At 38.7% G+C, this 23,949-nt stretch overlaps 1 protein-coding gene across 1 annotated transcript in view; it reads right to left on the bottom strand.

The window, feature by feature from the left end:
* The window catches only part of RNF180 (ring finger protein 180), a 50,766-nt gene extending 30,543 nt beyond the window's left edge, over positions 1-20,223 (bottom strand). The window contains 5 exon segments of the mRNA XM_039364420.1: positions 6,851-7,552; positions 7,554-7,765; positions 8,113-8,223; positions 16,962-17,004; positions 20,071-20,223. Coding sequence (XP_039220354.1) covers positions 6,851-7,552; positions 7,554-7,765; positions 8,113-8,223; positions 16,962-17,004; positions 20,071-20,223 — 1,221 coding nt within the window.
* Positions 20,224-23,949: the final 3,726 nt, after the last annotated feature.

Below are 23,949 nucleotides of genomic sequence, written 5' to 3'. Positions count from 1 at the left end.
CAGGTACTCACTTAACATTTTCTTTCCTATCTTTACTTGTGTTTCTAATCTGTTTTTTTTTACGGTACTGTTTTTGATAGGTTGAACTGTTGTTTCCCTTTGTGTAAATACAGATGCAAAAAATGAGTTGAGTAGTTCTGCTTTCTCCCTGTTGCTTGTCACCTTCTTGCCACTTTCTCCCATTAATGGACCAATCATTTCCTTAACCTTTTTCTTGTTTTTTTACATGTTGAAAGAAGCTTTTTTTTTTGTTATTTTTGACTTTTGTTGCAAGCCTTAGTTCATTTTGAGCCTTAACTTTTCTCATTTCACCTTTGCAGGCTTGCACTATTTGCTGATATTCTGCCTTAGTTATGTGCCCCTTTCCACTTTTTATACTTGTCCTTTTTGTCTTTCAATTTATCATAGAGTTCTTTATGCAGCCATGCTGGTTTCTTTTGAGAGCTGTTATTTTTCTTCTTTGTTGGTATGGTTCTGAGATCACATCTGCCAGTTCCTTCAGAACCTTGGGGTGTAGTCCATCTGATCCTGGTGATTTGAACTCATCTAGGGTGGACAGCTGCTCACTTACCATTTTCTTGCCTATCTTAACCTTTTGGATGTCTTGCTCTTCTTGCATGACTGGTGTGTAATACTTGATTCACACTTTCCCCTGTCCAAAACAAGTTCTTCATCTCGGACTACGATCCCCTGCTTATCTGAATTATCATCACTCCAACTACCTTGACTTGTCTCCTTAGTGTCCCTAATAAGATCAGCAAGGACACTGTGTCTGTTATGCAGGGACACAACGAAAGCTTTGTGTTTGTGGTTCACAGCTCTCACCCTGCCAGATCCCACGGTTGTCTATACTGTCTTTATCCTGCAGGATCTTTGTGGTAGAGGGGGCTGATAATGCGACAGCTCAATAGAGCAGACGGGCTGAACTGGACACCTAATTTCTGCCTGAAGAGCACAGATTACAGACCCTAGATAAATAATCTGTCCTTGTAGACTAGTGATTTGTTTACAGATAGGACAGTATCCATGTTTGAAAAGAGTATTGCGAAAGACAGCTGCAAAACAAGTGTTGCACTGAACTAAGCCAGACATTCTGAATTAAAATGAAATCACAATTTCAGATACACTTGCCCTGAGTCTACTACTGCTGGTTTAGATTTTTAGTTATGATTTGGCGCACGGGACGTTCTTTTTGCTCTGCACTCCCTCTTAACTCACAGCTTTCAGCACTTCCCAGCAACCTCTAGGCAGTTCTGATGCAACAGAGAACCAACCAGAAACTCAGTTACCTTTCTGCTCTGCACTCCCTCTTAACTCACAGCTTGCAGCACTTCCCAGCAATCTCTAGGCTAGGGGTGTCAAACTGCTGGCCCAAGGTTGGACGCATCATGTGGAAGCCACGCCCACCCTATTGCTGGCAATGGCGAAACTGTCCCGATACGTTGCGCGATGTCATGTGACATCGTGAGTTTGACATGTCTGCTCTAGGCAGTTCTGATGTAATGGAGAACCAACCAGAAACTCAAGAAATGAATAAACTTCAGATTTATACTCCCTCACCTAAACTTACTGAAAACTAGACAAGTTTATACATGTGGAATTTTAAAGGATTCTGATAGAATAATTGTTTTTTACTCTCTAATATCTGACCTAAGCTATTGCTGCAAGAAACACTTCACTGCGTTCTAAAATAATACACTACTAAATGCTTCCTAGGTTCTATGAAACAAACAATATCTATAAGAATGTAACAAATATTTATTTTTCCTTTAATAGCTTGGAGTTGAATCCCTGAAAGCCAACAAACTGCAGCTGCTACAGTACTCTTGGAGACTTGTACTGGAGCCAAAACTGGCTGCTTCTCCTCATACTCTGTGCATTTGAGTTCACCCTGAGGCAAACTTTTAAAATCAGTTGATGTCCTTGGATATCACTTTACTTTCTTAGTATCTCAATTCTGTTTCTCCATTCAAAAGAATGCCTTTCCAGGGAAGGTAGGGGCCAATATCTAACCTAATGATGTTAACTAACAAATGCCATTTCCTCTGCTTTCTTCTCTCTTAACAATGACAGTGGTTTTTGAATTGAATCTTTATGTTCCGAGTTGCTTCTTTAAATTACTTTAATAGATTGTTTTTGCAATATTGTGCAAATTCTGGAGCATTTAATCTAATAAAAATAAGTACTTTCTAACTTTCTAGAAGAAAACCAAACTTCCTATTTAGGTTTTCCAGGATGCAGTCTGAGAAATCTATATTCCTATCAAGTTTGATACAGTTGAGGATCTGGAACATGGAATATTTTCATAGCTCCAAAAATGACTCTGAGTACAAGTTTTCATAAAAAAAAAATAGCTCTCATTGATAAAGATGTAAAGCAGGGATTTTCAACCAGTGGTACATGTACCACTAGTGGTACGCGACCACCTGGCTGGTGGTACGTGGCGTCGCCTTCCTCCCCCCACGGCATCGCCTTCCTCCCTCCCTCCTTCTCAACTCACTTGCTTGTTGAAATTGAAAACATGCTGCTTGGTAACGGCCTGTAGGAACCCTACTGAGGGCGCACGAAGAGCACAGGTGCAGAGCGAGGCCCTGCCTTCCCTAGACACTCGTGCAGGATCCGTGTCGCCCTTTCCCCCGACTTCTTACTTCAGAAGCAAGCGTGAGCCTGAAGAGAACAGAGCTATCCACTCACAGGTAGGTGTTTGAGACCGCTTGCATCGCGGCCCTGATCGCCAACCTCACAATCACCCCTCCTTTTCCCCCTTCTCTCTCTCTCTGTTGCGGCCTCACTTTCTTCGATTTTCTTTTCCTCTCCCCCCTGCGAGCTTGCGATACCCCTCACGTCCCTCACGTTGCCTCCCGGGGCTCGGGTCTTTTCTCCCTCTCCTCTTCCTGAGATGCCCAGTTTTACAGAGGGGAAAGCAAAGCGGCCAGATGGCATGTGCCCTCCCGGAGGACTCATCCCGTGGCAACAGGTGGGAATCGAGGCCCACGTTTGTTTTGCTGATGCTGATCAGAACGGTGACTCGGGGGCCGCTCATGGGGAGGCTGCTTCCTTGCTCCGGGTTTGCTGAGCTCAGTTCTCTGCTCCCCACTCCCGATCAAACTGGCCACAATGGTGCTGCACACTCAGTAACCACCCCTCAAGCGCCACCCCCCACCTGGCACTCATTGGCCACTATGCGATGCCTGTCAGGTGCAACGTGGTCTCATCAGGCTGCGGTGGTGGCTCGAGGCAATTGCCGACACCTTGTTGACTCAGGCCAGTTGCCCGATAGGCATCTGATGGTGACTCAGGGGACAGCCGTGGGTGAGGGGGCTCTCCCTTGCTCTGAGCTTGCTGAGTTCTGCTCCCGATACCAATCGAATGTTCCAATGCCCATACGCTGGGAAACCAATCCAGGCACCGCAGCAGAAGGCGCAAGCTGTGGGAGATCCCTGCTGCCGGAGCCGGCCACAATGGAGTGCCAGCCAGCTGCTTCAACCAGGTGCCAGTGGCCTCCTTGGGATGCCCTGCCTGTTGGTGATGTTGCTGCACCACGTTCCATGACACCAGGGAATCCCCGCCGCTGCTGGAGCACCGGCCAGCTGCTCTAATCAGGTGCCGGCGGGTTGTCCTGGGTGCGCTGGTGTCCTGCACGCCGCCCGGTAGGTTGCCGTCAGCTGTTCCTCCTGCGTGGCGTTTCTGGCGACCTACTGCATGCTTCGGCGGTCGTCTGCGTGGGTCGCCCCCCCTCGTACGAATGTCGAGCCCATGGGACTTGACAGCCACAATGGTGCTGTACACTCAGTAGCCACCCCTCAAGCGCCACCCCCCTCCCGACACTCATTGGCTACTATGCGCTGCCTGTTGGGCAGAGCGCAGTCTCATTGGGCCATGGCGGTGGCTGGAGGCAATTGTCGGCACCTCAGCTCAGGCTGGCTGCCCGTCAGAATCTACGTCCCGCGATTGGTTGGCTCCTTCATCGTGTCCCTCCCTCTTCATGCAGGCTTGTCCTCTCGCGGGGCTCCTGATTGGCCTGCACCCAGGCGCCCCACCGCTTGAGAAGTACGGCCAGGAAGTCCCTTTCCTGGGGAGCCACATGATCCCGGCGCTACCATAGGCCCTGCTGGCTAGGAAGGCGTGCTGGAGTCCCGGCTGCTGGTAAGGTGATTGGCCCATTCCTCTCCCATCGCCCGCTCTGCCCAGCTGGAGCCTGGCTGGAGCAGCATTGGTACTTCCAAAGGTGGCCGCTTCAAGGTTACACGAGCAGCCCTCGGCTGCTCCCCTCCCCTCTGCACCTCCAAATCGATTCCCGATTGGAGAGAGGGAGAGAGGGAGAGAAAGAGAGAGGGAGAAAAAGAGGGACAGAGAGAAAGAGAGAGTGAGAAAGAGGGAGGCAGAGAGAAAGAGGGACAGAGAGAGGGAGAAAGAGAAATAGAGGGAGAGAGAGAGAGAAAGAAAGAGAGATTAAATTAGTAACATGGTTGTGAAGTGAATCTGGTTTCCTCACTAACTTTGCTAGTCAGAAGGTTGCAAAAGGTGATCACATGACCCTGGAACAATGTGACCATCATAAATATGAACCGGTTGCCAAGCATCCGAATGTAAATCACATGACCCTGGGGATGCTGCAACGGTTATAAGTGTGAAAAATGGTCTTAAGTCACTTTTTTCAATGCCATTGTAACTTTGAACAGTCACTAAGCAAACTGTTGTAAATCAAGGACTACCTGTACGTTATCTTTTTTTTCCAGGTTTTTTGGTCAAGTTTTTGACACCTTGCTAGGTGATTCGTGGTACTCGAATGTTGCCATATTCTAAAAGCGGTACAATAGGTGAAAAGATTGAAAAGCCCTGATGTAAAGTACCTATTAAGATCTTAAGAACAGAAACATGTTTTATATCTTCTGTAAAGCTCAGTCAACGATTAAATGGTATTGAGGTTTTTTGACATTGGCTTTTAGGAAACAGAAATATTCCTTGACTAAGATGCTACCCATATTTATCATCAGCATTTTGAAAATGCAATAAAACCAGTCACAAGAGACAACTTATTTTATAAAAGTTAACAGATGCTGCATTTCAACACCAGATATAAGCATTATGATGTTTAAACTCTGCAGCCAACAAATGAAATAGTGTTAAATTTCACTTTAAAAAACATTTTCAGCACAATATAGCATGTGGCATTTTATTTATTAAAATTTACAATTTTTTGTTGCTTGGCAGCTTGAGGAAATTTGGTGCCCCCTGCTGTTAGGAAAAAAAACCCCAAACTTCTGTTAGTATGTTACTTAAGAATTTTATACAAAAAAAAAAAAAAGGTAACCAAAGAGAAAAAAAAATGTAACTCAGTCATATGATTAACTTATAGCATGCACACATGCTACATAATAAATGGCAGCATTACTGGGACTTTTAAAAATATATATATAGTTCTTATATTCAAGAAATTGAAATAATTACTATTATGTGTTAACATGCTAAAAAGATATTTTTAGCATGGGAATTTCAGTTTGGACTATTAACATGAAAACTGACAGGAATGCTGATACAACTGTACATGTCTTTATATTTTAAAAATGTATAAGTTTTTAATTTACAGGATGATGGTTTAACTAAAAGGATAGAAAAAAGGGCGAATGGAAGAAGTTGAATGTCCAGCATACTACACAGGAGTTAATTTCAACACAATAAAAACAACATTCAACACAACAAAACAACATGATGAGCTTCTTTAATTCTCACAGTGTTTTATCATAAATGAATGAAACATCTTTTTCATTCATTCCTTTCCATTTGTACCTACAAACAGACTTAAAGCCTGCATTTGAAACAGACCTGTTTCTAAGCAGATATTCAGCAAACAATCATGATTTTCATTCATTCTTGGGTCTCCAATAATTTTTTCTGTAGTCTCACATACCCACCACACATTAACTTTACTAACCTTTCCCTCAGATTGCATAAACCTGTATAATTTTTCTCAAACTATATTTTATTTATTTAAACCATTTATATAGCCACCCATCTTAAAACAAACTCTGGGCAGCTCGCAATCAAGAGTCATGTAACAGTTTCTTTCATACTCGCACTCTGATGTTGGACATTAATTTGTATCACAATATTTTGATGCATATTTTGTCACTTGCCACCCCTTGTGTTGTAAGAGTCCAATACAAATAGCTGATCAGGCGAGCATTCATCTAAAAATTAGTAAGTTAATAACTGTTCTATTATCACTAATATATCACTTTAGATAGCTGTACTGTTTTTTAATATTGTCTTTTCAACATCTATTTTATTCTCCCTGACATTTCAATTTTATTTGTAGTGAACATGTTAATATTTTCCTACGCTGGAATTTATTTTTATTTCTGCTTTTGTGGCCACTGTATCGAGTTTAATTCCTAATGTCTATATGGACAAATGCTTGCTGTGCTCCAAGGACAGTCCTGTAATCTCTTTGATACTATTCATCCATTTTACTCATTGTTGCCATTGTCTTCTCATATTTACAGTTGCTGTTGTATATTTTAACCCACTTTTATATTTTAGTCACAATTTCAAAATATCTAAAAAAATACTAAGAAAGCATTTATATTTCAGAATAGATATTCAAACATAAATACAATATTGAATGTATATTTCATGAGGATTATAGAATAGTTCCACAAAACAAAATGCTGGAATATTGAAATTAAAATTGAGATAAATAAATGTTAAATATGATAGGTTATTTTTATGTTTAGAAGTTCCAAGGAAACTTTCAGAAATAATTTCACAATACACCAAAGCTCCACTTAGTACTCATAGAAATATTCTTCATTTAAAATAATCTATAAATTATTATTATTATACATACCTGGTCTTGCCACCTATGTTTTTTCTCCAAATTGTTCAACTGGTTTCTTTTTTTCTTGTACAACTCTTGATCAATAGTTGTGAAGGGCTGAAGAAGATAAAAAGGTATGATATGCAGCTGGAGAGTATTTTCTTTTGCAATAGTCTTTGATGAAGGTAAAAACAGCTGTTGATCAATAACAGCACTCTCAAGATAACTTTTTGAAGCTTTCCAAACAGGATTAAACCCAGTTTCTTCTTGTGCTAATATTCTGTAAGACGTAACTGAAAAATTCTTTGAAAGCTTGGTAGTATCTGATTCAAGTTGGAACTGAAAATAATTATGTACTTTGTTGGATTTCAGTGGTAAACAATCTTTTGAGTTAAAATGCTGTGTTTCATGTTGCCTAGAGAAAACAGGTCTCTCAATTGTGGATATTCCATATAAAGTGGGTAGCAAGACAAGCCTCTTTCTCAAACTCTGTGGTATTCTATGAAAAGCTTTTACAGTGTATCCGTCATTCTGAGCCAGTGAAGCTGAAATACTTGCTTTTAGATTAGACACTTTGAAGCATAGTTTTTTATTATTCATCTCAAAGTTAGCTGATCTCAACTCTAGGCAAAGTGCCTCCATTAATCTTCCAATACTGTCATTACTTTTAGCCAGATATGGAACTCTTTGATTTTCAGCTCTCAGAATTCCACTTGTAGCACTCTTGTGTATTTTCTTTACTAGAATCAAAATGGCATTTACAAAGTGACAAGTGCTTCAGTTGTGATTTTGGTAATCTAGTAGCTATCTGGCACTCAGTTTGTCTTTTACAAAGATGAATATCTGTAAACTGTCCACATAAACATGCTGTATTACTGATAAAGTTATATTCTTCAAGACAAGCCTCACAGAATGGGAAGTTCAATTTTCCAGTTGTCCATTTGCCTATGGGAGAAAATAAGCCATTAATTCTTCATAATTCATGAGGTAAGAAATGGTCATGAAGTCAATTTTCTTCCACAAAATAGGAAAGACTATATATTTATCATATTATAACTGAAAAAAAGCAAATAATCAAATAACAAAAGACAAAATATAATACTTTTGAAAAAGTTCCTTGAGATAAATACGTCTGGGAAACGTTCACATGTTAATGATATATTGTAAACGTTTAAAAATATTCTCCGATATTACTAAATACACTCATTGTATATTTATACTGAGTATTTCTGAACATTAAGCAGAATTAAAAACATCTTAGAAATTATAATACTATGTGCAATTAATATTACCTGATAAATAAAGTTCCCGAAGTTGGGAGTCTAGTTCTAGATCAAAACTGAATAGCTTATCAATGCTTTTACTGTTTTTTTTCCCCTGACGTACTTTAGGAACAGAACCATCTAAAGTGGGCATTGTAAAGAGATAATTAAGAAAAATGCTTAATCAAGTTAAAATACCCAGTACAACAATAAGCAGTATAATAGTTTCAATGCAAGATAACTAATTTAATATATAATCTTAATAATATATCAAGATTGGGCCTATTGCAAATCCCTCTCCTTTTGAGCTAGATAGATCATGGACAAGACAACAGGCCTCCGCAGTGGTGATCCACAATTTATGTAGACCAGTGTTTCTCAGCTTTGGCAACTTTAAGAAGTTGGAAGTCCACACATCTTAAAGTTGCTAAGGCTGAGAAACACTTTTGTAAAGGTACAGATGACCACATTCCTGTTAACATTTTACAAACAAGCTAGAGTTCTTTCAGCCTGTAGTAAACCCTTGAAATAAATTAGTGTAATGTTAAGAATTCCTATTTTTTAATTAATCGCTTTAAATTATATTAACTAACTAAATTGAGCTTTTATTTTTGTTCTGATTTTTCCATTTGATTTTCTTGCATTCTACCCAGAGTCCATCAGGATCATGTGTCTTATAAGTATTGCTAAAGAAATATCTAAGTAGCAAGATAAAGACTATAGTGTGAGTCATCTGCATGGTAGGTTTTCCCATTTTGAAGTAGTTTTTTCCTATGCCTTCTAAAATATAAAGTATAGTCTGTTCCTTGTGAATTATACATTTGAATTTCCACTCACTCTGGAGTTCTTGTGACATTAACAGACACACATGGAAGTTTGCACATGATGAGAATGAGAACATGTGGCAATGGATTATGATCAAATACAATTCCATAATCTGTAGAAAATATATTATCGTAAGAAGAGAACATAAATTTGGTTTTGAATCAATCATTTAAAAGTCTTTTTAAAAATAAAATAGAGCTACTTCTTAACTAGAGTTACCAGAAAAACTAATGTTCGTAAGACTATATGGGACAATACAAGAAATACAAGATGTGCAAGTTTAGACTTAACTGAAGCATAAAAAACAGATTTTAAGATAGAGGTGTATAATATATGGCTGGCTGTAGGTCACAGTTAACATTTGGAAGGTCCAGGTATCACAGTGGCCAAAATCATATTAAAATCTGAAGGATCTGAATCTTAAATTTTGTTTTCCTGGATTTAAAGGTAAAGTTTTAAGGTATAGACCTCAAAACCTTGTCTCTAAATCCAGGAGATCAGGGGTTTTAAGCTATTTAATGGATTAAGTTTCATGTTTTTCTGAATTTCTCTTCAAAATGACAGCAAAACACATCATCATATTTTAATAGGAGGGAGCTCTGTATACCACAAAAAAGGATGACCACATCCAACCCTAACTCCTCCAATTTCTGTAACTCTACACACTAACTAAATACAAATTGGTTACTGTTAAAAAGCAAAAGCACCTTAAGTCTCACCAAGTTGTCTTATTGTTGTTGTACTGAAGCATTGTTTGGATGGATAACCAAAGGACACTGTGAATATATGCTAAAAGGATTTAACCCCACCAAGGTCACCCAAAGTATAATGATCATCTCAACATATATCATGGGACTAACCAAGGAGTAAATAAATGAATGGGAGTCAAAAGTGGGCCAATAAATATCTGTGGGTCCATTGATGAGTTGATAAATGATAGAAGGTTTATTGATGTCGCTCTGTTGGGATCTCTGGAGAGCTCCATGCCAGTCCCTAGCCTTGAAGGAGAGGTGGCTAGAAAGCAAGAAAGTGTTACTGAGGGTTGGATGATCAGCCATTAGCAAAAGGAGTGTTTTGTCTTTTATCAACTGTGTGTTGTTACTGGCTTCATTTATTACTATTATTATGATTGGTCACACATTCAATCACATATTTAGACTAGATTTGGCATTGTTACTCACCTATCAAGTCTTTTTTCCCAAGGATCTGAGATAGGCAAATGTTGTTTGATGGTATTAAAGATATTATCGCTGAATATAAGTTGTTTCAAGTAAAGCTTGGAAAAATTGAATAAAGGTGATTTTGTCAATGCTGATGGTGTTCAGGTGATGCTCCAGATGTTTTGGGATTATACCCAAGGCACCTATTACTATTGGTATTACCTTTGCTTTGTTTTGCCACAGTTGTTCTATTTCTATTTGCAGATTTTTGTATTTTGTGATTTTTCTCCAGTTCTTTCTTTTCTATTCTACTATCTTCAAAACACCTACTATCCAGACTTCTTTGTCTTTCTTATCGACAATGATTAAATTTGATGTGTTATATGGCAGGAGCTTGTCTGATTGGATATTTCAGCTTCTTCATTTTTCTATTGCTTTATTTTCTGGTCCCAACAGTTCTTTTCTATTCTACTATCTTCAAAACACCTACTATCCAGACTTCTTTGTCTTTCTTATCGACAATGATTAAATTTGATGCGTTATGTGGCAGGAGCTTGTCTGATTGGATATTTCAGCTTCTTCATTTTTCTATTGCTTTATTTTCTGGTCCCAACAGGCAAATGGTATTTATTACAGATCTTCCAACTTAATAAAATTATTATTTAATGAGACATGAAGCAGTTTTATAACCTCTGTAATGAACTGATTCTAGAAACAGGCATGGAAAAAAGGAAACTATCTTTGAATTCAGAAGAATTCAACCTTACATTGGTATGCTAAAGGATGTGAATGGACAGATATTTGAATATAAAAGAAGACCAGCAACAAGGTGAATGGACTCAATTAAAGTGGCAATGAATAAATCATTGGAAGACCTGAAGCAGGAAGCTGGGGACAGATTATCTAGAGAAAAACTATTAGTGTGGTCACTAAGATAGATGATGATGATGATGATAATAATAATATTAATAATAATAATAATTACATAGTGAGGCACTACCTTGACATGGTTGTGGGGCTTGTGTACTCTGAGGAAGATGAGAGATATGCCAGAGGTTCAACCATACTGGACAGGTCTCATCAGAGGAGTCAGACAAAGAGTGTCTCTCCCATAAAAAATATGGTGAGACGTAAATTTCAGAAAGCCATACCAGGTTAACAAGGCCCATGCAAGATGTTGGAGTTCCTGGATATCCAATGAAAAATGGGCTACAGGGCTCAGTCCATATGAATAGCCAAGACATTGCAATGGAATTTAGCTTGGATAAATGGGCCACACTCACTATCAAACAAGGAAAAATAGTGAAAACTGAAGGAATTGAGATGCCCCACGAAAATAACATTAAGAGTCTGGATGAGGATGATTACTACTACAAATACCTGTGTATACTTTAAGCTGACAATATCAAGCACAATGAAGTCAAGTAAAAGATTAGAGGTGAATATATCAAGAGAGTGAAAAAAAAAGTCCAAACTCAATGGAAGAAATACCATCAAGGCAATCAACACCTGGGCAATTTCAATCATTAGATATATAGCTGGAACAGTGGAGTGGACTCAAGCAGAACTAAAAGCAATGGATAGGAAGACAGAAAAATAATGACAATGAATCATGCCCTTCATCCACGTAGTGACACTGACAGACTCTATCTACCAAGGCAAATAGGTGAGTGTAGAATGTTGCAAGTACATCAGATGGCTGAAGAAGAAAAAATGGCTTTGGAAGAATATCTGAAAGACAATGATGAAGATGTACTGAAGTTAGTATATCAGGTAGCTTACTGACTATTGGAGAGGCCAAATTGGCCTACAAGAAAGACCAAATGAAGAACAAAATGAAGGCATGGGAAGATAAAGCACTACATGGCCAGTACATTAAAAAAGTAGCTGGGAAAGCAGATAATAACAAGACCTGGCAATGGCTAAGAGCAGGAAAGTTGAAGAAAGAGACCGAGGGACTAATTCTGGCTGCACAAGATCAAGCCTTAAGAACAAATGCATACAAAGTCAGAATTTGTAGGCAGCAACAGACAGTGAGTGCCGCCTCTGCAAAGAAGCTTAAGAAACAGTGGACCACCTGGTATCCTGCTGCAAGAATATTGCACAGACTGACTAAAAGCAGCAACATGACAAAGTAGCAACAATGGTGTATTGGAAGATCTGCAAGAAATATCATTTGCCTGCAAGCAAGAACTGGTGGGACTGTAAAATAGAGAAAGTCATAGAAAATAAAAAAGTTAAATTGCTCTGGGACTTTACAATTCAAACAGACAGGCACCTGCCACATAACACCCCAGATTTAACAATTGTTGATAAGAAAGACAAAAAATTTGGATAATGGATGGGGCAGTGCCTGGAGACAGCAGAACAGACGAGAAAGAACTGGAGAAGATAACAAAATACAAAGACCTACAAATAGAAATAGAACGACTGTGGCAAAGGCAAGCAAGGATATTAGACACTTTGGGTGCAATCCCAAAACAACTGGAGCACCACTTGAACACTGTTGGCATTGACAACTTCGTCATCAGTCAATTGCAAAAAGTGGCCTTACTGAGAACAGCTTCCATCCCGCAATGATATCTGTAACACCATCAAACATCCACATCTGTCTATCTCAGATCCTTGCTAAGGACTCAATAGATAGATAAAAATGCCAAACCCAGTCTGAACATCTGGTTGACTGTGCGATAATCAATAATAGTAGTAGTAGTAATAATAAAAACAACAGCACAGCGGAAATTAGTCATTTCAGTCTGTATGGAAATACTATGCAATAATGGACTCAATAGTTTAATTTATAATTAAATTGGAGGTCTTACCTTTTCTATTATACAAGTCACCCAATCTGGAAAAGGTTGAATGTTCATGAGCCTTACGTTAGATTTATCCAGGGAGGTAATGGACAATCAAGGTTGCTATAAAATAAAATTCAATATATTATTAGCATTGTATATATTTTCAATTTGTAAAGTTTTTTATTTTTTTACTGCCAAAATTTTATTATATGTGTTCATTGTAAGAATTTTTCTTTCCCCTTTTCACTCTTTTTCCATTCTCAATACTTGTATTCTCAAGCTAGTTTATTCTTAATAAAGTTCTACTTTTATCCTTCTTCCACACCCTTTCAACAAGCTTAAACAAATGGCTGGAATTAAGTATGTCTTGTCTTTGCAGTATCATTCTAATACTTCAGACTGCTTTATTTCCTGCCTTTCAGGTCTAGTAGCAAATGTAAGTTTCCCATATGTTCCCTGTCAAGTCTCTGACCAAGCCCAAGGCTGATGAGTTTCAGCAAGTACTGAAAATGCTTCACATTCAGTTCTTAATATCATAATCCAAAACACATTGCTTTACAATCAGATCCCAAATTATAAGGATGTTTTTTATGTTTTGGTATAAGCTGTCCTGAAGGAATTACTCTAAAATCTAATTATGATTAATTTTTAATTTATAATAAATTATTTTTTCAGATAGGACAGTGGTGGCGAACCTATGGTATGGGTGCCAGAGGCGGCACTCAGAGCCCTCTCTGTGGGCACAGCCCCGCTTCCCCCAATGGCTCCCTCACCAGCAGCTCCCCGAGGAGAGTCACCCCCGAGTGCAGCCCACGCGGAGCAGCACAGCCAAGTTCATGGCAGCTGGGCAGCAGGGACAAGACTCCACCCTTGTGCCCCATTGCGCGCAGCTGATGCTGTGGGGCATGGGTGGATGGTGTGGCTACCATGGCACCGCTGGGCCACCTGGGCAATCTGGTGGGCCATGGAGGCGGTGAGTGGTCCTGTGGGTGGGCAGGAGTGGGTCCGGTGGCACGCAGGCAGGCGGTGGGGCCAGGTTTGAGGCACTCGGTCTCTAAAAGGTTCGCCATCACTGATAGGAAATATACCTGATACCTTAACTAGGTATTACTGAATCTGCAATATGTCCCAAATGAAGTGAAAATATAAACTATATAATGTCCATTGAAGATATACTATAACAATTATACTACAGTATGTCTTATAGTATAATGATTTATTGTGAGCTGAAACATTCCAATTTACCGCCAACTAATGAATATTATTCTTCATTTACTAAATCTTATGAAAGAATTTGAAAACAGTATAAGATTATATATGTTTTTAAAGAGCATAGATTTTAAACCAAATTGTTTAAATGTGGAAAATACTTCGTGTCAACAGCACTTTTCATATAGGATGATTGCTAGGCTTCCAATTTGTTATCCCAAACCAAAATGCAGCTCAGCCAAAATGGTGTAATTTCTGTAGTCTCCCCTATACTAGTATAACATGAAAGTTCATCCTATTATTTTAAATTCATTTAACTGGCTTGTCAATAATGTCAATTTCTACACTGCAAAAGTACTGTAATAATGAAGAGAAATATCTATAATTAGCATATATTTATGGAACTATAAGTTTAATTTTTTGAAAGGAAATGATACCTTTGTCCTTTTTATTCCTTTTTTAGTTATTTAATAACCTCTTCCATGGATATTTGGAGTGCATTTGAAAAACTTATTAAAGATCAGGAAGCCCAACAGGATCTGTATGCTTTAGCCAAGAATATTTTCTTGAGCAATCATGCCTCCCTTTACAAACCAGTGAGATACTTATGTAATTGTTTCTAAATTTCAGAGGGCATCAACTCTAGCACGTTTTAATACTCTCCCCACAGCAGTTCTGGAAGGCCAATGTAATAAAGTCCCACAGAAGTTGCTATTGTGTTCTTATGGACAGTGGACCATTGAAGTCACAGCTCATGTCCTGTTATATTATGCCCCCTATAAAGACTCATGGATTCATTTTATAACTCCTTCCCTGACAAAATATTTGGGAAATATTGATCTCTTTTATGTAGCGCTATTACTATCAGTTCAGTATGATATGGTGTCTTTGAACTTAGCTAAATTCTGCTATACTGTCTGTAAAATTAGGCAAATTTTGGCCACCCATCAATGATCCCACCGTTAATTGTAACATACTATTAATTTTTGTCTTCTATTTTGTTTTATTTTAATGTTTTAATTTTTATTCTGGTCTATAGCTATAATAAAAGATTGATTGGAAATCATTAATACATAAACTAGGTATCCTGCCTAATACTCCATTAACTGGATGTGATAGAATAGAACAGTGGTTCTCAACCTGTGGGTCGGGACCCCATTTGGGGTCGAATGACCATTTCATGGGGGTTGCCAAACAACGCAGTCCGCCATTTTTTTCCTCTTTTCCTTAGCTGTGCTACTCCCTTTTATTCTATTGGCTTTTGAAAGCCAATAGAATAGACTCTCTTGAATAGAGTCTGATTCTATTGGCTTTCAAAAGCCAATAGGAATTGTCCAGGCTGTCTCTGCCCTGCTGAGCCCACCAAAAGTCCCATTCTACAAACGGTGCTGCACCAGTTGAGTAGTCCTCGACTTACGACCAGTTGAGTAGTCCTCGACTTACGACCGGTTGGGGAGGGTCGCAGCATTAAAAAGGTTGAGAACCACTGGAATAGAAAATGCAGAACATTTTTCTGCATGTGATAGAATAGAAAATGCAGAACTCCCATTCTATCGTATGGTCTCCCATTTCTCAGCAACCATTTTATTTATTTATTTATGAGACTTATATACCGCTTTAAGTGCAAGCACTCTCTAAGCGGTGTACACCAGTAAGCAATGTATATATATATTTACATTGCCCCCAACAATCTGGGTACAGGTACAGGTACTCCTCTATTTACAACTTGTCATTTAAGGACCGTTTAAAGTTACAGCAGACTTTTAAAAAGCTACTTATGACCTGTCCTTGAAGTTACAATTGTTGCTCTATCCCCTGCAGTCATGTAATCACATTTCAGGCACTTGCAATCTGTTTGCATTTATGACTGGTTGCCAAGTGTCCCACAATCATGTAATTACCATTTGCATTTTTTAATGCTGGCTTCCCCAGAAAGTCAATGTAAAAACCAACAGGAAAATTTGCAAGTTGTTGCTGCCTGCCAAAGGATCCCCCCTCCCTTCTGTTCATTTGGGGGGGGGGACTCCTATGGGAAGAGGAGAAAGGAAGCTTGGAACATGAAGACCCAAGCTGCTTTTCTCCAGACCAGCACTAGATTTTTCTTCTGTGCATGGAGAGGAGAGGGACTCCTGCAGTAAGCTAGAAAAAGGATGCTTGGAATACAAAAATCAGTCAGTGTCAATTTTAAGAAAAATATAAATGGTCTGGATGATAGACAGCTGAAAGACGGCTTGGAAAATCAGATAGTAATCTTCAAAACTTGAACCACAGTAATTAGAAAACATAACCATCACCTGGAATTTCACAAATTAGAATGATTCTATATTGTAATTGAGACAACCAAAAGTCAACAAAATCCAAAATGATCTTCTGCTTTCTTAGAGTGTTGTTCTCTATGGTTGGTTGAAATTTTAATATAGCAGTCAGAGTTGGAAAAAAAGTATAGTAACACAATCACTTTCAAAATTAGATAATTTAATATTAATAACTGCCTTAAACTGAATCTATATATTATTAAAATGTTCATGTCTATAATCTTTAACTGGGAGAAATGGTGCATCATAGGTCAAAACCTTTTAAACCAAGGTACCTGCATCTCAAATAGGCTAATGTACAGAATGTGTACAAAATTCAGAACTCATAAATCCCATTGAATTGAAATTTGGCAAATTCTATGAAATAATTTATACATAAAAATTATCATGAAGCATTTTATTACATTATATAAAATATAACATTTTCTTGCTGGTCTTTGACTATGCTATACAGTTCAACATAGAATACTTTCAAGGTTGATACATCTCTGAATATCTCCCTCAATTTTTAAAACTGTTCAAGTACATTCTGCCATTGTTGGAAGGTTTTGAGGAATCTGGTAAGGAAATACCTCTGAAATGATGATCCAAGGGGTTGTGAATATCTCGTTTACCCTAAAGATGGATTCAGATTCCACACATCAATAAACATTTAGATCATCTTGCCACATTAGGTGCTAAGTTTGTCAAAGCTATGAAAATCTTCAGAGTTGGTGACCAAAATGATATCTTTGACTCAGAGCCACCCACTAAGGATCAATGACTGAATACAGATTTATTCAGAAACTATTTATATGGAATTATCATAAACAATGTCCAAGTCACATGTTGGTATTTATTGACAAGCCTGACAAGAGTTTTCAATAAAAAAAATATAGAAGTAGCATATACCTCCAGTGTAACAAAGTCTTCTCTCAAGAACATTTGGCACTTGCTTTAATTTGAAATTTGCTTCCTCATATCTCAAGGATGTATACAGGTGATCCTCAACTTATGACAACTGAGCACAAAATTTCTGTTGCTAAGTGAGATAGTAGTTAAATGAGTTTTGCCTCATTTTTTACCTTTCTTGCCATAGTTGTTAACTGAATCACTGCTGCTGTTAAATTAGTAACACATTAAGTGAATCTGGCTTCCTCACTGATTCTGCTTGTCAGAAGGTCGCAAAAGGGGATCACATAACCCCAGGATACTGCAACCATCATACAAACGAGTCAGTTACCAAGCATATGAATTTTGATCAATGATGATGGGGATGCTGCAAAGGTTGAAAGTGTGAAAAACAGTCATATGTCACCTTTTTCAGTGCTGTTTTGAGTGATCAATAAATGAATTGTTTGTAAATTGAGGACTACCTGTACTTCCAAATGACTGAAGGTTGTGGATTAATCCTCCACATTTTGACTCAATAGTTTAATTCTGTCAGATACATATTTCTGACTGAAATAAAATTAAAGTGACTTAAATAGCAACAGCAATAGACTTATATAATGCTTCATAGTGCTTTACAGCTCTCTCTAAATGGTTTATAGAGTCAGCATATTGCCCAAAACAATCTGAGTCATTTTACCAACCTCAGAAAGATGGCAGAAATAACCTTTTGTCAGTCAGAATCAAACTCCTGGCAGCAGGCACAGTTAGCTTGCCATAGTGCATTCTAATCACTATGCCACTTGTTGTTAGTTGTGAAGTCATGTCCGACCCATTGCGACCCCATGGACAACGTTCCTCCAGGCCTTCCTATCCTTTACCATCTTCTGGAGTCCATTTAAGCTCACAACTACTGCTTCAGTGACTCCATCCAGCCACCTCATTCTCTGTCGTCCCTTTCTTCTATTGCCCTCAATCTTTCCCAGCATTAGGCTCTTTTCCAGTGAGTCCTTCCTTCTCACTAGGTGGCCAAAGTATTTGAGTTTCAACTTCAGGATCTAGCCTTCTAAAGAGCAGTCAGGGTTGATCTCCTCTAGGACTGACCGGTTTGATTGGCTTGCAGTCCAGGAGTCTTCTCCAGCAGGCCTCAATTTTTTTAGCGACTGTGCCACTACGGCTCCTTAAACCAACACTGAATTCCATAATAAGAAGTTCATACTAACTATAAAGAATGAAGGTGGTGATGTCATGGTGTGGGAATTCTTTACTGCCTCAGGACCTGGATGACTTGTTATCACTGAAGAAAGAATGCTCTGCTTTTTATCAGAGAATTCTATGGGAGACTCTCAGGCCATTTATTTATTAAGTGAAGCTGAAGTGGAAGTAGGTGATGTAGCAAGAGCATACAATCAAGTGTACATGATGACAAAGAACAAATTCGGTGTTTTGGATGGCTAAGTCCAAGTTCATAGAAATGTAGTTTCATGACCTGAAACAGTTCATGCTAAAATACCTTTGTTACTGAAAAGAAGCAGCTCTGAATTCCTGTATGGCAGTATAAGAGGCCAGGGCAAAACATGAAGAAGAAATATTGTAATTCCACCTACTGGTAAATTCTGTTTGGTATAAGAGAGGTCAAAATGAAACTAACAAGCTTTCAACATTCTTTTATTATAACCTAGAGCAACAAAGAAGCATTCCTGTAATCTTTGCAATCTCAGTTTCCTGACCTAGTCTATCTCAAAAAGCTGATAGTTTGAAACTAATCTGCTGCTGAAGATAAATTCAACTCCATTTTCTCCCAGATACTTTGATTCAGCATTGCAACCATAAGCAGAAACTCTTGGTTTGAGTGGCAGTAACTGTTAAACACAATTGTCAACAAATTTACTAAATTAAATGATGGAGGGGGCATTATCAAAAGGTAATTATTTTAAGATTACTTTTTATCCTGATGGAAATAGTTACACCTTTTAATTATTTTTTTAGATTACTTCACTTGAAAATAACATAACATTTGGGTATTATGCCTCTTGACAGTGATGAGAATAGTGGCTGTTTCAAAGACAGTTGTCTTACTTCCTTGTAACTGTTGTGACTTTAATCATGTAGTGAAGGTCAGTGAGAATCACTCAAACATGATTTATGGATCTATTTTTTGCCTACCCTTGGATTAGATTTCCCCCACTCCTCCAAATATAGAAACTCATCAAACCAGTCCCTTAATGCTGCCAAGGATACCACATTAATGAAGGTCATTTCCACAAAGGTGACCTTACAGCATCTCCTCCAGACATCCTTGAAATAATGTAAACCTCCCCAACTTACTGTTGTTTTGGGACAATGCTGATTAAACTTACAGAAAACTATTAGTTACTTTATTAAGTTAGTAGCCTCTCTTACAGACAGGGATGGGAAAGATGCTGCAGCCAATTGACACTGAACAACTTTTAACCACTACCTCAGAGATTGACTTAAATGTCATTATTATTTTAAACACAAACCCTTGGTTACTTTAAAGTTTTTTCGTACAGTTTACAATAGAAATATCCCCCCCCCCTTCAAACAATACACCTAAGGAGAGCTGAGACATCTTGCAAAATTCAGAAAGCAACCCTTCAAAATAAAGAATATTCCGGAGGGATTTATTTTTTCAGGAGCCCAACCTTAAAAAGGTCCCCGTCCCCATCTCCGCGGCGCTTTCCCGTGCCCTGCTGCACCAAGCGGCGTAAAACCGAGCGCGGTTCTTCCTTCCTTAGCAGCCTTTGCTATAGCCGAAGACAAGCAGCACCTTGCCTGACAGCGTCTTACTTTCACACTCTCGTCTAAGGCCGCCACCGCCGCCGCCACGAGCAGGCCTCCCCCTCGACACAACGACGGACTGAGCCACCGACGCTGCCTGACGAAAGGCCCGCGCCTATTTACCTGTTTAGGCTCCCGCCGTCGCCGCGGCGCGCGGTCCATACCGGAGACGCTTCGAGGGTGCGCCGGCAGGTGGGCGGGCCGCGGTCGGGGAGGAAAGCCAGGAAGGCCGTCTCAGCGGTGTCAATCCGCCGACCCCAGAGAGGGGTACGACATTGGCGGCGGCGGTAGTGGGAAACGGGAAGAGACTGGAGACAAACGACACGAAAAGCGCTCTGTTCCAGGCAAAGCGAAAGGCTGGTTTGCCTTTGCCCACCTTTCTTTCGTCACCGTCCCTTCCCGACTCGATGCGAAGCAGGAGGCAACAGCTTTTCATTTATTGGGCTGCTGCGGGGGGGGAGGAGGGTTTGTCACAGCAGAAGAGGGTCAGCTAGAGGCTTGGCACATACACTTTTAGAGGGGAGGGCAAAGTCAATTCAGGCATTTTGAGGCCAAGGAAGATGCTTGAACCGGGGAACTTGCCGTGGGATGTCAAACCTGCAGGGAGGGGAGTCAGAAAAGTCAAAATGGCGGCGAGAACCATGCGATGGAAGCCCCGCCTTTTTGTAACCGAGGCACGTTTATAAGATAGATCGTCATGGGAAAAAATATCTCCACGTGATTGCTGGAAGTCACAGATGATTCGTTGGCACATAATCACATAAAAAGGGGCGGGGATGGATGTAGAAAGAAGAGGGGCTTCCTTCGCATGGTTTTCCCTGCCATTTTGACTTTTGGGACCCGACCCCTTTCGTCAGGCACCCCTATAAAAGTGATTATACATCCTTAAGAGGCAAATCATGCTGATATTGCTGCCAAGAAAATTATAATGTGTAGCTGTGTTCCTGAAGTCACCAAGAACTGAATGTATGGAGAGTTGTTTTTACCAAAAGTGAATTGGCTAGAAACGATGCTGGGGAAACATGTAGATTTTAAATCTGAACTTTTTTAAATTAGGTATAATGCCAGAAAAGCTTGATAAACAAAGTATATGTTTTATTCTGCATGTGACAACAGCAGCAAGACTTACATTTGCATAATATTGGAAAAATGAAGAAACACCATTGGAGGAAGAAATAATTTAAAAAATATTTGTGCAGAAATGGACAGTCTTTCAGTTTTGAGGTTGAAAGAAAAAGAAGAAACAGATTATTTTCAAACTTGGGACTTATTTTACCAATGATTGGAGAAATGAACTAGGGATTAGGAATTTAATTTGTATTAGTGAATGATGAACTCAGTCGACACATTTGTTGAATAAGCACGGTTGAATTGTATTAAAAAAGCAATAAAAACTTAAATAATAAAAAGAAATCACCCAGAAACTGATCAATAGGGCTGTTTCTGTCTGTTGCCTATGGTTGGGGTGCTTTTTACTTTTTCCATAATATGGGGATTTACCAATATGTTATTTTTACTATTCAGGAGAAGATGTTACAAGGATTATTTGCCCTCTTATCTCCTAATCTAATCAAAGTTGTCTGAAGTTATTGCATGCATGCTTGCAGGTAGAAGTTGACACTGAAAATTAGTACTGAGCAGAAGTGGTAGATCACAGTATGAACATCTGCTGTTCATGGCATCTCTCTGAGATGATAAGCAGATTGGAATGGAAAAGTAAGAGAACAGAATGTCTATGAGATTTTCAGTCATCCAGACCATGGTTTTTCCAAAGGTGCTTTTTCACAAGGCAACTGGACTTTCTTTTTTCTCTTTGAAGAATATAAATAACCAGCTGTCTGTTAGGAGCATAAATCTTTCCATCCCCCGCCATCTAGTAAGAGCTGAAGAAACTTCTTGAATGAGAAGCCAAATGACTTCAAAGAGAGAAAAAAGGAAAGAAAGTCCAGTTGCCTTGTGAAAAAATACCTCTGGGATAAGAGGACCGAAAAACACACAATTGAAAATATACTATTGGCATTGTTCTAATATTTTATAGATAATAAATATATATTTGAGAATATAATGGACCCTTAATGAGGGTCTCAAATTTGAGGTGATTCCAGTTACTGGGAAAAAACTATCCTTAAGTCTTTACAATGATGGCCTCATTCTCTGAAATAGCCCAATCCCTAGACACCTGGACTGCTCTCTCCTTATTACATGTTTCAGGGCTGTGAAAACATAGCTTTTCAGAAAAGCACATGAGAAACATTAAAAAATGTTGCTTCTTGTTTCTTGTTATGTTATTTATTTCTTATATTTATATTTTACATTGATACGGAATATAATATAACTGACTCCTGTGGGTTTCCTATTGTGGAATCATATAAGATGTGAATCTTAAGATTCTTTAGAAATGGAGCTGGAAATGGGGCAGAGAAGAGAAATATAATTTGTTTTAGTCTCACTTCTCAAAGAAAAATTATGTACATGTTAAATATAATTAAAGTACCAATTTAAAAATGTACATTAAAAATAAGATATACACATGAACACACACACGCACACATACACACATCCATCCTTACATATAAGAGGGGAAAAGCAGAGGAGAGATCTGTTTGATATTGCTGGTATAAGAGATGAACTTCTAAAGGGGCATTGAAACTGGGGTATTGCTACCTTTATTCTTATTCTTCCTGGATCAATATGAATTGTCCAAGACCCTTAGCTTGTTTCAGTGAATCAGAATAACCTTTCCATTATTTCTTCAGTCACAGGCAGTTGAATCTTATGGGTAGGTTCTTTTAAATAGCCTCAATGGGTAACAGCAATTAGCAATCTCAGAAAGCTAAGCAGAGCTGAAACTGGTTAGTATTTAGATGGGAGACCATGAAGAAATATAAATATTGTAGACAAGACTGAAAACTTAACTAAAAAATAAAGATCTCAAAAGACACATTGGAAAAGTACTTCTATGTTATTGGCAAGAAGACAACATGGAGTTGCCCTCCAGATTGATTGAGAATCTCCATAGACATCTACCAGATGTTGCTTACATAAATTCAAGGGGTCACAAGTCCCTTCTTTCCAAAAAGGAGGCAGAATGTATCTCCCAGGTTGACAGTTTGTCTCTGCTAGCTTTTGATTTAATTATTTTTAATTTAAAAGATCTAAAAAAATAATCAGGATGGTGAAGCAATAAAGGTCCTATTGATAGTACCATATAGTTTATTTAAGTCACAGAATTTTTCAAGCATTTTCATTTATTGACTTATGCTTTTCATATATGGAAGATGAGACATTAATTAATAAAACAAATACTTAAATAAAATAGTACATTACTTAAGAATTAACTGTCTGGGTTTCTGGTGAAAAGATGGCCAACTGACGACACACCCAGGGAAGGATCCCTGAAGGTCCCCCCCACAGAATATAACTTCTTTACCTGCAGAAGGAATTGGCATTCCCTTAGTTTATATGACTCTCCTGGATTAGCGAAAGTCCTAGAATCACCCCACATGATCCTCCGGTACAGCAATGGGTCTGCAAGTAGCTTCAGGAGCTGTGCTTCAAAGTAACCTGCATGCCAGCAGCTGGGGGAGTGGGGCTGCAATCAGTTCTTTGTTGAAGAAGCAGCCATTTTGGAACTTATTTTTCAAATATACAGTAAGTTGTGCCTTTAATTTCTTAATCATTTTTAATGACTATTAATCTTTATTAAGCTAAAAGAGGCTCTCTTTAACCTTAGCCTATTATTTCTTTTTGAAGATCTGCACCATTTTGGCGATCTCTTCATTGTTAAACAAGGAGGAAGAAGGCTGCTAAGGCAAGCTAAAATAAGGAAGTGTGCACTATTCTTTTAAAAAATAAAATAGAATAGATTAATAACTTTATTGTCACTTT

This window comes from Crotalus tigris, unplaced genomic scaffold (genome assembly GCF_016545835.1).
Source record: "Crotalus tigris isolate CLP2741 ecotype Arizona unplaced genomic scaffold, ASM1654583v1 scf7180000017592.2434428, whole genome shotgun sequence".
Taxonomy (NCBI): Eukaryota; Metazoa; Chordata; class Lepidosauria; order Squamata; family Viperidae; genus Crotalus; species Crotalus tigris.
Note: the sequence above shows the minus strand (reverse complement) of the source record. Positions and strands in the feature narration are given on the sequence as shown.